The sequence below is a fragment of the Mustelus asterias genome, unplaced genomic scaffold (assembly GCF_964213995.1).
Source record: "Mustelus asterias unplaced genomic scaffold, sMusAst1.hap1.1 HAP1_SCAFFOLD_2743, whole genome shotgun sequence".
Taxonomy (NCBI): domain Eukaryota; kingdom Metazoa; phylum Chordata; class Chondrichthyes; order Carcharhiniformes; family Triakidae; genus Mustelus; species Mustelus asterias.
In genome coordinates this window covers 19,998-37,644 of record NW_027592688.1, presented here as the reverse complement: position 1 = coordinate 37,644, position 17,647 = coordinate 19,998, and the positions used below count along the sequence as shown (strand labels likewise).

Sequence of the window (17,647 nt, the reverse complement as noted above, 5' to 3'; positions counted from 1 at the left end):
CACTGTGTCCAGATTTTGTGGAGGGATTGTTTCCAATAGGAATTGTCTGTGAGCCCTGGAGATGTGTTCATGCTGCTCACCATGTGGCTAGCAGATTGTAACCCCCCCTCGCTGTGCCATGTGTCAGTGTGGAATGTTTGAGCTTGGAATGTGAATTATGGAATGTGAAACATTCAGGCAACTCTCAGTCTGATCTTTCTCAGCCCCAGTTCACCTCCACGCTGATCAGCCACATGCACTGATAAACACTGTCCTGCTACCCACCGAGTATCAATCACTCTGCCCTCTCTGTACGGGGTATCCATCAGTCTGCCCCCTCTGTAACGGATGGAGAGGATGTTTCCACTAGTAGGAAAAACTAGAACTCTTTGCTGCAGAAGACTGTGGAGGCCGGGTCATTAAGTGTCTTTAAGAAAGAGATAGATAGGTTCTTGATTAATAAGGGGATCAGGGGTTATGGGGAAAAAGCCGGAGAATGGGGATGAGAAAAATATCAGTCATGATTGAATGGTGGAGCAGACTCGATGGGCCGAATGGCCTAATTCTGCTCCTATGTCTTATGGCCTAATGAGTATCAATACCCATATAAGATACCCCTCTATACGGGGTATCAATCACTCGACCTCCTCTATACGGGGTATCAATCACTCGACCTCCTCTATACGGGTTATCGATCACTCGGCCCCCTCTGTATTGGGTATCGATCACTCGACCTCCTCTATACGGGGTATCGATCACTCGGCCCCCTCTATACGGGGTATCGATCACTCGACCTCCTCTATACGGGGTATCGATCACTCGGCCCCCTCTATACGGGGTATCGATCACTCGACCTCCTCTATACGGGGTATCGATCACTCGGCCCCCTCTATACGGGGTATCGATCACTCGGCCCCCTCTGTATGGGGTATCAATGACTCGGCCCCCTCTGTATGGGGTATCGATCACTCGGCCCCCTCTGTATGGGGTATCGATCACTCGACCTCCTCTATACGGGGTATCGATCACTCGGCCCCCTCTTCACTGTATATTTGCCTGTACTCTGATCCTCCTCCATCCTGCTGATTTCTGTTTATTCCTGCCCTTGGTCATTCAGTGGGATTATAGAGCATTATGCCAAACCCTCACTGACGGTGCCATGTGCTGATCCAGCCCTGGTCACACTGCCCAAGCTCTGCCTTATCAGCGATGGTGCTTGCCAGTGCTATGTGTTGTCATGTGGCTGGTGACTCTGGTTGAGTGGGTGTGGTATGTACTGATATAAGTGTCTCACCCACTGCTCCTCGGCAGGTAAGGAACGCTCGGTGCTGTGGGACCAAGTCCAGTTCTGGGAGGATACTTACCTGGATGCAGTGATGCTGGAGAGAGAAGGAATGGGCATGGACCAGGGACCACAAGAAATGATTGACAGGTACAGCATGTCTTTCACTCTGCAGTAAAGGGATGCATGTCACTGCAGCTCAGTGAGGGTGCAAGCCTCCTCTGTGAACATGTCTGACTTTCTTTCTGCAGGTATGAGTCGCTGGGGGAGCACGACCGAAAGCGGTTGGAAGACGATGAAGACCGATTGCTGTCTACATTACTCTACAATATGATTGTCTATATGCTGATGGTCAAGGTGAGCTCCAGACACTGGGGTAGACAGGATGATTGGGCCCAAAATTAGTGCCACTCTGCACTGTCCTGCGGTTGTTCAGTGGGTCAGTTACAGCACAAAGTAAGATTCACAGTAAAGCTCTCTCTGTGCTGTCCCCATAAACACTCCCAAGACAGGTACAACATGAGGTTAGATACAGAGTAAAGCTCTCTCTACACTGTCCGCATCAAACACAGTCAGAGTTTTAACAACACCAGGTAACACACGCATCAAACACTCCCAGGACAGATACAGCACGGTTAGATACAGAGTAAAGCGCTCTCTGCCCTGTCCCCATAAACACTGTAAGAAGTCTCACAACACCAGGCTAAAGTCCAACAGGTTTATTTGGTAGCAAATGCCACTAGCTTTCGGAGCGCTGCCCCTTCGTCAGGTGGAGTGGGAGATGTGCTCCCAAACAGGGCATACAGAGACACAAACTCAATTTACAGAATAATGATTGGAATGCTAATCAAGCTAATCAATGCTAATACAGCTAATCAAGTCTTAAAGGTACAGACCATGTGAATGGAGAGAGCATTAAGCACAGATTAAAGAGATGTGTATTGTCTCCAGACAGGACAGCTAGTGAGATTTTGCAAGTCCAGGCAAGTTGTGGGGGTTACAGATAGTGTGACATGAACCCAAGATCCCGGTTGAGGCCGTCCTCATGTGTGTGGAACTTGGCTATCAGTTTCTGCTCAGCGACCTTGCGGTGTTGTGAAGGCCGCCTTGGAGAATGCTTACCCGAAGATCAGAGGATGAATGCCCGTGACCGCTGAAGTGCTCCCCAACAGGAAGAGAACAGTCTTGCTTGGTGATTGTCGAGCGGTGTTCATTCATCCGTTGTCGTAGCGTCTGCATAGTTTCCCCAATGTACCATGCCTCAGGACATCCTTTCCTGCAGCGTAGCAGGTAGACAATGTTGTCCGAGTTGCAAGAGTATGTACCGTGTACCTGGTGGATGGTGTTCTCACGTGAGATGATGGCATCCGTGTCGATGATCCGGCACGTCTTGCAGAGGTTGCTGTGGCAGGGTTGTGTGGTGTCGTGCTCACTGTTCTCCTGAAGGCTGGGTAGTTTTCTGTGGACAGTGGTCTGTTTGAGGTTATGCGGCTGTTTGAAGATAAGAAGTGGGGGTGTGGGGATGGCCTCGGCGAGATGTTCGTCTTCATCGATGACATGTTGAAGGCTCCGGAGGAGATGTCGTAGCTTCTCCGCTCCGGGGAAGTACTGGACGACGAAGGGTACTCTGTCTACCGTGTCCCGTGTTTGTCACGACAACTACGATTTGGCTACGACAACGGATGAATGAACACCGCACGACAATCACCAGGCAAGACTGTTCTCTTCCTGTTGGGGAACTCTTCAGCGGTCACGGGCATTCATCCTCTGATCTCCGGGTAAGTGTTCTCCAAGGCGGCCTTCACGACACACGACAACGCAGGGTCGATGAGCAGAAACTGATAGCCAAGTTCCACACACATGAGGACGGCCTAAACCGGGATCTTGGGTTCATGTCACACTATCTGTAACCCCCACAACTTGCCTGGACTTGCAAAATCTCACGAGCTGTCCTGTCCGGAAACAATACACATCTCTTTAACCTGTGCTTAATGCTCTCTCCACTCACATTGTCTGTACCTTTAAGACTTGATTAGCATTCCAATCATTATTCTGTAAATTGAGTTTGTGTCTCTGTATGCCCTGTTTGTGAGCACATCTCCCATTCCACCTGACGAAGGGGCAGCGCTCTGAAAGCTAATGGCATTTGCTACCAAATAAACCTGTTGGACTTTAACCTGGTGTTGTGAGACTTCTTACTGTGTTTACCCCAGTCCAACGCCCATAAACACTCCCAGGACAGGAGTTGTTCTATCTCGGCTCTTGATATTTTACGTTATTGCGGAGATCCAACTTCTCTTTCATCGATCCAATCTCACTAAACCCAGCTTTCCTACCTGGCACCCATGTTTGCTGATAGTGTGAACGGTCCTCTCACTGACTGCTGTCCCTCCTTTAATTCTGCTATCATCACCTTCTGCTCACCCTGACCCCTTTGTCTTTGCAAAGTACCACCCCATCTCCAACCTCTCTTTCCTGGGAAACTCATTGACTGCATTGTCACCTCCCTAATCCATGCCAAACTTTCTTGGAACTCTATTTGAATCCATCTAATCAAGTTTCCACTCCTGCCAAAGCACAGAATGCGCTCTTATCAAATGACCACATGACTGTGGCAAAGGTCAATTCTTCCTCTTCATCCTTCCCCATCTGTTTGTCTGCAGTCTTTGAGCCAGTTGATCACTGTATCCTGCTCGAATGCCTCTCCATTGTGCTCCTGCTGCCTGGGACTCTTCTCGATCTAGTTGTACAGTAAGAAGTCTCACAATGCCAGGTTAAAGTCCAACAGCTTTATTTGGAATCACGAGCTTTCGGAGCACTGCTCCTTCATCAGGTGATTCACTCCAGTCCAAAGCCGGCATCTCCACCTCGTCTCTAGTTGTAGCCAGCGATTTGCAATAGCTGCTCTTCCTGCTCTCTGCTGTCTCTGAAACATCAATGCTGTCCCCTGCTTCTTTCTCAGCAACAAGCTGGCCCTTGGCAACATCATCCAACTACCTTGTATAAGTTTGCTGACCGAAGACCACATAACCTCCCTCACCACCGCCTCCGCCTCCCTGGCCTCTGGCTCCCTGACCGCCGGCTCCCTGGCCTCCGCCTCCCTGGCCTCCGCCTCCCTGGCCTCCGCGTCCTCCTCCTCCCTCACCTCCTCCTCCTCCTCCTCCCTCGCCTCCTCCTCCTCCCTCGCCTCCTCCTCCTCCCTCGCCTCCTCCTCCTCCCTCACCTCCTCCTCCTCCCTCGCCTCCTCCTCCTCCCTCGCCTCCTCCTCCTCCCTCGCCTCCTCCTCCTCCCTCGCCTCCTCCTCCTCCCTCGCCTCCTCCTCCTCCCTCGCCTCCTCCTCCCTCGCCTCCTCCTCCTCCCTCGCCTCCTCCTCCCTCGCCTCCTCCTCCTCCCTCGCCTCCTCCTCCTCCCTCGCCTCCCCCTCCTCCCTCGCCTCCTCCTCCTCCCTCGCCTCCCCCTCCTCCCTCGCCTCCTCCTCCTCCCTCGCCTCCTCCTCCTCCCTCGCCTCCTCCTCCTCCCTCGCCTCCTCCTCCTCCCTCGCCTCCTCCTCCTCCCTCGCCTCCTCCTCCTCCCTCGCCTCCTCCTCCTCCCTCGCCTCCTCCTCCCTCGCCTCCTCCTCCTCCCTCGCCTCCTCCTCCTCCCTCGCCTCCTCCTCCTCCCTCGCCTCCTCCTCCTCCTCCCTCGCCTCCTCCTCCTCCTCCCTCGCCTCCTCCTCCCCCCTCACCTCCCCCTCCTCCCTCACCTCCCCCTCCTCCCTCACCACCACCGCCTCAATCCACTGCTCTGCTGGTACAACTATCCGACTGCCCATCTGACATCCAACCGAAGATGAACAGTGATTTCCTCCAATTAACTATTGTTTTCAATTCCTGCTCCAAACTCCAAACTTTATGCCTGGTTTGGAGGGTAGGTCTTATGAGGAAAGGTTGAGGGAGCTAGGGCTGTTCTCTCTGGAGCGGAGGAGGCTGAGGGGAGACTTAATAGAGGTTTATAAAATGATGAAGGAGATAGATAGAGTGAACGTTCAAAGACTATTTCCTCGGGTGAATGGAGCGGTAACTAGGGGGCATAACTATAGGGTTCATGGTGGGAGATACAGGAAGGATATCAGAGGTAGGTTCTTTACGCAGAGAGTGGTTGGGGTGTGGAATGGACTGCCTGCAGTGATAGTGGAGTCGGACACTTCAGGAACATTTAAGCGGTTATTGGATAGGCACATGGAGCACACCAGGATGATAGGGAGTGGGATAGCTTGATCTTGGTTTCAGATAAAGTTCGGCACAACATTGTGGGCTGAAGGGCCTGTTCTGTGCTGTACTGTTCTATGTTCTATAGAAACATTAAAAATAGGGGCAGGAGGAGGCCATTCAGCCCTTCAAGCCTGCTCCACCTGTTAATATGATCATTGCTGTTCATCTAACTTTCAATAGCCTGATCCCACCTTCCCCCATATCATTTGATCCCTTTCACCACAAGAGCTACATCTAACTCCTTGAAAATATACAATGTTTTGGCCTCAACTACTTTCTGTGGTAAGGAATTACACAACTCCTCATTCTCTGGGTGAAGAAATTCTGCTCATCTCCATCCTAAATGGCCTAGTGTCAGACTGTAACCTCTGGTTCTGGAAATCCCTAGCCTCCGTAATATCCTTCCTGCATCTACCCTGTCTAGCCCTGCTAAAATTTTATAGGTTTCTATGAGATAGAATCATGGAATCATGCAGTGCCTATTGGCCCATGGAATTTGCACCGATAAGCGAGAAACACCTGACCTCCCACCTAATCCCATGCCCCCTCATTCTTCTGAACTCCAGCAAATATAATCCAAACCGACTCTATCTCTCCTCATACGTCAGTCCCGCTATCCCAAGAATCAGTCTGGTAAGTCTTCTTTCCACTCCCTCTATAGCAAGAACATCCTTCCTCAGATAAGGAGACAAAAACTGACAGAATATTCCAGGTGTGGCCTCACAGGAGCAGGAAGACATCCCTGCTCCTGTGCTCAAATCCTCTCGTTATGAAGGCCAACTTACCTTTTGATTTGATTTATTATTGTCACGTATTGATATACAGTGAAAAGTATTGTTTCATGCATGCTATACAGACAAAGCATACCGTTCATAGAGTACATAGGGGAGAAGGAAAGGAGAGGGTGCAGAATGTAGTGTTACAGTCATAACCAGGGTGTAGAGAAAGATCAACTTAATATAAGGTAGGTCCATTCAAAAGTTTGATGGCAGCAGGAAAGAAGCTGTTCTTGAGTCGATTGCTACGTGACCCCAGAGTTTTGTATCTTTTTCCTGATGGAATGAGCGGGAGGAGCTGCTGCAGGCGCCGGGGAGAGTGCGGCCCGAACTGGGGGACAGCAGCGGATGTGGCTGCTTCTGCTGCCCAAGTCTCCTGGACTGGGGGGTGGGAAATCGAGGCCTCGGCGATACAAGTTTTCATTAAGAAACAATGAGGAAGAACGGGTAGACCTGGCGAGTTATCTGGCTGTGGTGCTTTTTGTTCTTGCTATTCATGACTGACTGGGATTTTACAATGTGCGGAGCCAAGAAAATGTTCTCCTGATCTGAGTATGTCCTGGGTGCGGATGGGGGTCCTTGATTATGCTGGCTGCTTTTCCGAGGCAACGGGAAGGGTAGACCTAGTCAATTTGGCGTCTTTACCACCTTCTGCACCTGCATGCTTACCTTCAATGGCTGGTGTACAAGGTCACCGAGGTCTTGTTGCACATTTCCCTCGCTTAATTTATAACCATTCAGACAATAATCTGCCTTCCTGTTTTTGCTATCAAAGTGGATAACCTCACATTTATCCACATTATACTGCATCTGCCATGCATATGCCCACTCATTCAGCCTGTCTAAATCACACTGAAGCATCTCCGCATCCTCCTCACAGTTCATCCTCCCACCCAGCTTTCTATCATTTGCAAATTTGGAGATATATTTATTACTTGGAGATATGCAGTAATAGAGATGCAGTAATAGCAGAGTTGTTGTGATGGGAGACTTTAATTTCCCAAACATAGATTGGAATATCCCGAGGGTAAGGGGATTGGATGGGGAAGAGTTCGGTAGGTGTGTTCAGGAGGGTTTCCTGACACAGCATGTGGACAAGCCTACAAGAGGAGAGGCTGTACTTGATCTGATACTGACCAATGAACCTGGACAGGTGTCAGATCTCTCAGTGGGAGAGCATCTTGGGGATAGCGATCATAACTCTATCTCCTTTATGCTTGCATTGGAAAAAGAGAGGATCAGGCAAGCTAGGAAAGTGTTTAAATGGAGTAAGGGGAAATATGAAGACATTAGACAGCAAATTAGAGGAGTAAATTGGAAGGAGGTATTCTCGGGGAAATGTACTGAAGAGAGGTGGCAGTTTTTCAAGGAATGTCTGTCTAGAGTTCTACAGGACAACGTTCTGAGCAGACAGGGAGGTGTTGGTCGGTTAAAGGAACCGTGGTGCACGAAAGCTGTGCGGGACCGAGTCGAGAAGAAAAGGAAAGCGTACAAAAGGCTCAGAGAGCTTGGCGAAGATAGGGATTTAGAAGAGTAAACGGCTTGTAGGAAAGGACTAAAGAAGGAAATTAGGAGAGCCAGAAGGGGTCACGAGAAGGCCCTGGCAGGTAGGATTAAGGGGAACCCTAAGGCGTTCTGTAAATATGTGAAGAGTAAAAGGATGAGACGTGAAGGAATAGGGCCTATAAAAGGTGAAGGCGGGAAAGTCTGTACGGAACCAGTAGAAATGGCAGAGGTGCTCAATGAGTATTTTGCCTCGGTTTTCACAGAGGAGAAGGACCTGGGTGGATGTACTGCGGGCGTGCGGTGGACTGAAAGGATTGAGTATGTGGACTTTAAGAAAGAGGTTGTGCTGGAATCTTTGAATGGCATCAAGATAGATAAGTCGCCGGGTCCGGATGGGATGTACCCCAGTTTACTGTGGGAGGCGAGGGAAGAGATTGCAGAGTCTCTGGCGATGATCTTTGCGTCGTCGATGGAGATGGGAGAGGTGCCGGAGGATTGGAGGATTGCGGATGTGGTTCCTATTTTCAAGAAGGGGAGTAGCGATAGCCCAGGTAATTACCGACCGGTGAGTCTAACCTCAGTGGTTGGTAAGCTGATGGAGAAGATCCTGAGCGACAGGATTTATGAGCATTTAGAGAGGTTTAGTATACTCAGGAATACTCAGCATGGCTTTGTCAAGGGCAGATCGTGCCTTACGAGCCTAGTGGAGTTCTTCGAAAATGTGACTAAACACATTGACGAAGGGAAGGCGGTAGATGTGGTTTATATGGATTTTAGCAAGGCGTTCGACAAGGTCCCCCATGCAAGGCTTCTAGAAAAAGTGAGAGGGCATGGGATCCAAGGAGTTGCTGCCCGGTGGATCCAGAACGGGCTTGTCCAAAGGAGGCAGAGAGTGGGTATAGATGGGTCTATTTCTAAATGGAGGTCAGTCACCAGTGGTGTGCCCCAGGGATCTGTTCTGGGACCCTTGCTGTTTGTCATTTTCATAAATGACCTGGATGAGGAAGCGGAGGTGGGTTGGTAAGTTTGCCGACGACACGAAGGTTGGTGGGGTTGTGGATAGTCTGGAGGGATGTCAGAAGTTACAGAGGGACATAGATAGGATGCAAGACTGGGCGGACAAGTGGCAGATGGACTTCAACCCAGATAAATGCGTCGTGGTCCATTTTGGTAGGTCAAATGGGATGAAGGAGTACAATATAAAGGGAAAGACTCTTAGTACTGTAGAGGATCAGAAGGACCTTGGGGTCCGGGTCCATAGGACTCTGAAATCGGCCCCGCAGGTGGAGGAGGTGGTTAAGAAGGCGTATGGTGTGCTGGCCTTTATCAATCGAGGGATTGAGTTTCGGAGTCCGGGGATAATGATACAGCTATATAAGACCCTCGGCCGACCCCATTTGGAGTACTGTGCTCAGTTCTGGTCGCCTCATTACAGGAAGGATGTGGAAAAGATTGAAAGGGTGCAGAGAAGATTTACAAGGATGTTGCCTGGATTGAGTGGCATGCCTTATGAGGATAGGCTGAGGGAGCTCGGTCTTTTCTCCTTGGAGAGACGAAGGATGAGAGGAGACCTAATAGAGGTGTATAAGATGTTGAGAGGCATAGATCGGGTGGACTCTCAGAAGCTTTTTCCCAGGGTGGAAATGTCTGCTACGAGAGGACACAGGTTTAGGGTGCTGGGGGGTAGGTACAGGGGAAATGTTAGGGGTAAGTTTTTCACACAGAGGGTGGTGGGCGAGTGGAATCGGCTGCCGTCAGTGGTGGTGGAGGCGAACTCAATCGAGTCTTATAAGAGACTCCTGGATGAGTACATGGAGCTTAATAGGATGGAGGGTTATAGGTAGGTCTAGAAGGTAGGGATGTGTTCGGCACAACTTGTGGGCCGAAGGGCCTGTTTGTGCTGTAGTTTTTCTATGTTTCTATATTACATCTATGTTTCCTGGCTACTGACTCCCTCCAACACCTTGGCAACAATCTGAACTAAGCCAGTTTATTCACAACCTGGGTGTAAGATGTTACCATGAGATGAGCTTCCGATCTCATGTTTGTGTTCTCAGAGTCTGCCTATTTCCATCTCAATGACATTGCCTAACTTCACTCCATCTCAGCTAATCTGAATGAAACCATCCTTCACACCGCCTTCTCCCTCTTGATCATTGCAACTCCTGACTGGTTTTCACATTCTACCCTCCATGAATGTGGGGCCAACCATGTTTTGGTCTCCTTATGTAATAAAGATGTACTTGCATTAGCGTGGCATTGCCAAGTTTCACTAAATTGATCCCTGATCTGAGGGGGTTGTCCCGTGGAGTCATAGAAGTTTACAGCATGGAAACGGGCCCTTTGGCCCAACTTGTCCATGCCACCAAGTTTTTACCATTAAGCTAGTCCCAATTGCCCGCATTTGGCCCATATCCTCTATATTCATCTTACCTATGTGTTGACGGGGGGTTTTCTCTCGAGGCCATGTATTGCCAAACTTAAGCTATACAAAGACTCATGAAACGCAGTGTACTGATTTTTAAGACGTGACCTTATTTACCAAACGATCAAATGGAAGAATGATATGAAGAAGCCCAGCAGTCCAGATAGGGGATGTGGGCCGCCTGGTATCACTCTGCTAATCAAAACCCTTGCAAGGTCAATTATACAGTTACAAAATCATTTCTTCCACCTTCCCAGTAGATATAATCCAATAAACAAATTAGTCAATAATCATCCTGTGATTAACTCCAGCCAATAACAATGCACGTCATGACTTAATGGGATTTCATTTGTTATGGAATTATGGACAATACCCCCTCCTGTTGTCTCATAACATGAGATGCTGGACATGAAACGGGAGGATGATTCCCACCGAATTGAACCCATGTGACTCTCGTCTGACCCTGAGAAATCCCTTGTGTCTACTCACCACCTGCGTTATCAACTCAAAGTTGTATGACATATAGAACATAGAACAGGGCACAGTACAGGCCCTTCGGCCCTCGATGTTGTGCCGAGCTTTGTCCGAAACCAAGATCAAGCTATCCCACTCCCTATCTTTCTGGTGTGCTCCATGTGCCTATCCAATAGTCGCTTGAAAGTTCCTAAAGTGTCCGACTCCACTATCACAGCAGGCAGGCCATTCCACACCCCAATGACCCTATTCATAAAGCTGGCATTGGTAGCAGCTATCTTGTTCCCGACAACTGCTGATAACAGAACTGCTCTTCAGTGGAACTATTGTTTCTTGAATACCTCTCCCACCAGGCCTGCTGTATTTTGTCATTGACTGAAGTTTCACAAAATTCCTAAAACAGACTTCATTCATTTCATAAATTCAAGCTATATGTTTTAAAATGAAAAATACTTGTTAATCAAACAGAGCTGTCTTCTATAGCAACAGCCCTGGCTTGTTCAAGATCATTCACTCTTAAGTCAGTATTGTGTTAGTGTCCCTAAACCTATGATTATGTTTTTATTAGTCTGTTCTAGCCCCCTACATCACCATGTAACTGTCTCGATGCTTTTTAACAACACCAAATTAAAGTCCAACAGGTTTATTTGGTAGTACGCGCTTTCGGAGCATTGCCCCTTCATCAGGTGAATGAAGAGTTCAGTTCACAAACAGGGCATATATAGACACAAACTTAATTACAAGATAACAGTTGGAATGCGAGTCTTAACAGGTAATCAAGTCTTTACAAATGCAGACAATGTGAGTGGAGAGAGGGTTAAGCACAGGTTTAAGGAGGTGTGAATTGTCTCCATCCAGGACAGTTAGTGAGATTTTGCAAACCCAGGCAAGTCGTGGGGGTTACAGATAGTGTGACGTGAACCCAAGATCCCGGTTGAGGCCGTCGTCATGTGTGGAACTTGGCTATCAGTTTTTGCTCAGCAATTCTGTGTTGTCTTATGTCATGAAGGCCACCTTGGAGAACGCTTACTCGAAGATCAGAGGCTGAATGCCCGTGACTGCTGAAGTGTTCCCCGACAGGAAGAGAACACTCTTGCCTGGTGATTGTCGAGCGGTGTCCATTCATCCGTTGTCGTAGCGTCTGCATGGTTTCCCCAATGTACCATGCCTCGGGACATCCTTTCCTGCAGCGTATCAGGTAGACAATGTTGGCCAAATCACAAGAGTATGTACCGTGCACCTGGTAGATGGTGTTCTCACGTGAGATGACGGCATCCGTGTCGATGATCCGGCACGTCTTGCAGAGGTTGCTGTGGCAGGGTTGTGTGGTGTCATGGTCACTGTTCTCCTGAAGGCTGGGTAGTTTGCTGCGGACAATGGTCTGTTTGAGGTTGAAGGGAAGTAGTGGAGGTGCGGGGATGGCCTTGGCGAGATGTTCTTCTTCATCGATGACATGTTGAAGGCTCCGGAGAAGATGCCGTAGCTTCTCCGCTCCGGGGAAGTACTGGACGACGAAGGGTATTCTGTCCACTGTGTCCCGTGTTTGTCTTCTGAGGAGGTCTGTGCGGTTTCTCACTGTAGCACGTCGGAACTGTCGATCGATGAGTTGAGCGCCATATCCTATTCTTGCGAGGGTGTCTTTCAGGGTCTGTAGGTGTCTGTTACGATCCTCCTCATCCGAGCAGATCCTGTGTATACGGAGGGCTTGTCCGCAGGAGTGGCTTCTTTAACGTGTTTAGGGTGGAAGCTGGAGAAGTGAAGCATCGTGTGGTTATCCGTGGGCTTGCGGTACAGTGAAGTGCTGAGGTGACCGTCCTTGATGGAGATGCGTGCGTCCAAGAATGCAACAGTTTCTGGAGAGTAGTCCATGGTGAGTCTGATGGTGGGATGGAACTTGTTGATGTCATCATGTAGTTGTTTCAGTGATTGTTCACCATGAGTTCAAAGGAAGAAGATGTCATCAATGTATCTAGTGTATAGCATCGGTTGAAGGTCCTGTGTGGTGAAGACGAACATCTCACCAAGGCCATCCCCGCACCTCCACTACTTGCTTTCAAACAACCACGCAACCTCAAACAGACCATTGCAGCAAACTACCCAGCCTTCAGGAGAACCACGACACCACACAACCCTGCCACAGCAACCTCTGCAAGACGTGCCGGATCATCGACATGAATGCCATCATCTCATGTGAGAACACCATCCACCAGGTACACGGTACATACTCTTGTGACTCGGCCAACATTGTCTACCTGATATACTGCAGGAAAGGATGTCCCGAGGCATGGTACATCGGCGAGACCATGCAGACGCTACGACAACGGATGAATGAACACCGCTCGACAATCACCAGGCAGGAGTGTTCTCTTCCTGTCGGAGAACATTCAGCAGTCACGGGCATTCAGCCTCTGATCTTCGGGTAAGCGTTCTCCAAGGCGGCCTTCACAACACACGACAACGCAGAATCGCTGAGCAGAAACTGATAGCCAAGTTCCGCACACATGAGGACAGCCTCAACTGGGATCTTGGGTTCATGTCACACTATCTGTAACCCCACGACTTGCCTGGGTTTGCAAAATCTCACTAACTGTCCTGGCTGGAGACAGTTCACACCTCTTTAACCTGTACTTAACCCACTCTCCACTCACATTGTCTGTACCTGTAATAACTTGATTACCTGTTAAGACTCGCATTCCAACCATTTGCTTGTAATTGAGTTTGTGTCTATATATGCCCTGTTTGTGAACCGAACTCTTCACTCACCTGATGAAGGGGCAACGTTCCAAAACCTCGTGCTACCAAATAAACCTGTTAGACTTTAACTTGGTGTTGTGAGACTACTTACTGTGCCGACCCCAGTCCAACGCCGGCAACTCCACATCAATGCTTTTTAAAAGACAGAATTGTACCCGCCTCTACTACTACCTCTGGCAGCTTGTTCCAGACACTCACCACACTCAGTGTGAAAAAGTTGCCCCTCTGGACCCTTTTGTATCTCTCCCCTTAAACCTATGCCCTCTAGCTTTAGACTTCCCTACCTTTAGGAAAAGATGTTAACTATCTAGCTGATCTCATTATTTTATAGACCTCTATAAGATCACCCCTAAGTCTCCTACTCTCCAGGGAAAAAAGTCCCAGTCTATCCAGCCTCTCCTTATAACTCAAACCATCAAGTCCCGGTAGCATCCTAGTAACTCTTTTCTACACTTTTTCTAGTTTAATAATATCCTTACTATAATAGAGTGACCAGAATTATACATAGTATTCCAAGTGTGGCCTTACCAATGTCTTGTACAACTTCAACAAGACGTCCCAACTCCTGTATTCAATGTTCAGACCAATGAAACCAAGCATGCCGAATGCCTTCTTCACTACCTTGTCCACCTGTGACACTACTTCCAAGGAGCTATGAACCTGTATCCTAGATCATAGAAATCATAGAAACCCTACAGTGCAGAAGGAGGCCATTCGGCCCATCGAGTCTGCACCGACCACAATCCCACCCAGGCCCTACCCCCACATATTTTACCCGCTAATCCCTCGAACCTACACATCCCAGGACTCTAAGGGGCAATTTTTTAACCTGGCCAATCAACCTAACCCGCACATCTTTGGACTGTGGGAGGAAACCGGAGCACCCGGAGGAAACCCACGCAGACACGAGGAGAATGTGCAAACTCCACACAGACAGTGACCCGAGCCGGGAATCGAACCCGGGACCCTGGAGCTGTGAAGCAGCAGTGCTAACCACTGTGCTACCGTGCCGCCCTACTGTGCTACCGTGCCGCCCTTTGTTCTATAACTCTCCCCAACGACCAACCATTAACTAAGTTCTGTTCTGGTTCAATCTACCAAAATGCATCACCTCGCATTTATCTAAATTAAACTCCATCTGCCATTCATCAGCCCACTGGCCCAATTGATCAAGATCCCGTTGCAATCCTCGATAACCACTTCACTGTCCACTATGCCACCAATCTTTATGTCATCTGCAAACTTGCTAACCATGCCTACTTAATTCTCATCCAAATCATTAATACAAATAACAGTGGACCCAGCACTGATCCCTGAGGCACACCGCTGGTCACAGGCCTCCAGTTGGAAAAACAACCCTCTATGATGATAGGCTGAGCAAATTGGGTTTATATTCTCTGAAGTTTAGCAGAATGACATGTGATTTCATTCTGTCATTACAATTCTGAAGGGGTTTGATAGGGTCGATGCAGAGAGATTGTTTCCATTGGTCAGGAAATCTAAAACACTGGAGCACAGTCTCAGGATAAGGGCCAAACATTGAGTTCAAAGTGTTGTGAATCTTTCGAATTCTCTACTCCAGAGGACTGTGGATGCTCCATCAATGAATATATTTAAGGCTGGGATAGACAGAACTTTGGACTCGGAGGGAATTAGACATATTTGCTTTGATTTATTATTGTCACATGTATTAATATAAAGTGAAAATTATTGTTTCTTGCGCGCTATACAGACAAAGCATACCGTTCATGGAGAAGGAAAGGAGAGAGTGCAGAATGTAGTGTTACAGTCATAGTTAGGGTGTAGAGAAAGATCAACTTAATGCAAGGTAGGTCCATTCAAAAGTCTGGTGGCAGCAGGGATGAAGCTGTTCTTGAGTTGGTTGGTATGTGACCTCAGACTTTTGTATCTTTTTCTCAACAGAAGAAGGTGGAAGAGAGAATGTCCAGGGTGTGTGGGGTCCTTGATTATGCTGGCTGCTTTTCTGAGGCAACAGGAAATGTAAACAGAACCAATGGATGGGTCTGGGTGGGATGTTCTTCTGGAGAGTTGACGCAGACCCGATGGGCTGAATGGACTCCTTTACTCTGTAGGAATTCTATGATATAGTTTAAGCCCAAGGGGGTCTACTCTTATTCGTTATGTTGTGCTGCTTTGACTGACTTGCACCAAGCTCCTTTCCCCTATCACCTCTGTGCTCTCTGAGCTATATCGGCCACCGATCAGATAAAGTATTGCTTTTAAAATTCTCAACCTTGGGGGTTTTCAAATCTCTGCAATCTCCTCTAGCACCATAACCTGGGATATCTGCTTTAAAGTTTTTAAAGTTTTTATTTATTAGTCACAGGTAGGCTTACATTAACACTGCAATGAAGTTACTGTGAAAATCCCCTAGTCACCACTCTCCGGCGCCTGTTCGAGTACATTGAGGGAGAATTTAGCATGGCCAATGTACCTAACCAGCACATCTTTCGGTCTGTGGAAAGAAACCGGAGCACCCGGAGGAAACACACGCAGACACGGGGAGAACGTGCAGGCTCCACACAGACAGTGACCCAAGCTGGGAATCGAACCCGGGTCCCTGGCGTTGTGAGGCAGCAGTGCTACCCACTGTGCCACCGTGCTGCCCCGGGTTCATCTGATACTAGCCCCTTGTCTATTTCTGAATTTAATCATTCCAGCATTGCTGTAAATTCTGACAGTTGGCCAGATACTACTCTGGAATATTCTCCCTACACCTCTCCATCCTACTAGCTTTCCTCCTTAAAATTTATCAAACCAGACTTTGATCAGCTACTTACTAATTTCTTGTGTGCTTCAGTGTCATATTTTGTTTTATAAAACTCCTGTGAGGCATCATGGCATAGTTTATTACATTGAAGGTGCTATATCAATGAAAGTTGTTGTGATGTTTCTGTATTGAAAGTTAGTTTTAGAGAAAGGTTTGAGCATCAGGTGAGAGCAGCAACCCTGTTCTTGTGGGAGTTTTGTTGGGGTTGATGCAGAGTTGCAAGTCTGTTAACTGATGTCACATCCACATATAGGTCAACAAAAATGACATCCGCAAGAAGGTGAGGAGGCTGATGGGTAAATCGCATATCGGACTGGTACACAGTCAGGAGGTCAATGAGCTGCTCGACCGTCTCCCGAACCTGGTAAGCATTTCCATCCCATCATTGTCAAAGGTTTCCATCTTTCCCTTTGAGACATGTAAACCAGCAGGAAGATTCCAGTCACACTCACAACAGGAGGATTTCAGTCACACTCACAACAGGAGGATTTCAGTCACACTCACAACAGGAGGATTTCAGTCACACTCACTCACAGCATGAAGGTTTGAGTCACTGACTCGCTCACGACGGGAGGATTTCAATGGGTCAGGTGCAGGGAGAACTCAGTCTGACAGACTCCGTGCAGGAGATCTGGCTGAGGTGTTGGTCATGAAAATGGCATTTTGTAGTGTGTAGAAAATTCCTTGACATGGAGCTGGAGTGTCCGATCCTGATCACACCACTCTCTCTGGACTTGCTGTTCCCACATTGACCCCTTGGCTCTGGCAGATTCCACACTTTAGGTATTACCCTGTGTTGGTGCAGTTCCATTAATGGGCTTTTATTTGCTTCCCAGGAGAGCCGCGATCTCCACATCAGACCCTGCGGCAGTCGCCATATCAAGAAGCAGACATTCGTGGTGCATGCAGGAACCGACACCAATGGTGAAATCTTCTTTATGGAGGTATTTGAAGCCATGATTACACCATCAACACCTCCTGGCTTTCTCAAATATCATTGTATTGAGAACCTGTAACAAAGAATAATTCATTTGCCTATAATGCTCTCAGATTTGCTGAGCAAAGTCCTTGGCTCACACGTATATGGAGACATTCAGCTACGTGATCCTTTGTTGTGCTGTCCACATTGTCATGTTGAATGCAACACCTTCAAATTTGTGCAGCTATTCATGATTCTAATCTTAATGGGACCCCTCCTCACTGGTGTTTTAGTACAGTCCTGAATCCTGGGGCCCCCTCCTCACTGGTGTTTTAGTACAGTCCTGAATCCTGGGGTCCCCTCCTCACTGGTGTTTTAGTACAGTCCTGAATCCTGGGGTCCCCTCCTCACTGGTGTTTTAGTACAGTCCTGAATCCTGGGGTCCCCTCCTCACTGGTGTTTTAGGACAATCCTAAATCCTGGGGTCCCCT

At 48.4% G+C, this 17,647-nt stretch overlaps 1 protein-coding gene across 1 annotated transcript in view; it reads left to right on the top strand.

The window, feature by feature from the left end:
* Nucleotides 1-1,290: 1,290 nt before the first annotated feature.
* Nucleotides 1,291-17,647, top strand: part of LOC144489986 (MAP kinase-activating death domain protein-like) — a gene marked incomplete at both ends in the record, with an annotated part of 35,325 nt that continues 18,968 nt past the window's right edge. The window contains 4 exons of the mRNA XM_078207810.1: nucleotides 1,291-1,411; nucleotides 1,513-1,618; nucleotides 16,491-16,601; nucleotides 17,074-17,181. Coding sequence (XP_078063936.1) covers nucleotides 1,291-1,411; nucleotides 1,513-1,618; nucleotides 16,491-16,601; nucleotides 17,074-17,181 — 446 coding nt within the window. The remainder of the gene's footprint in view (nucleotides 1,412-1,512; nucleotides 1,619-16,490; nucleotides 16,602-17,073; nucleotides 17,182-17,647) is intronic.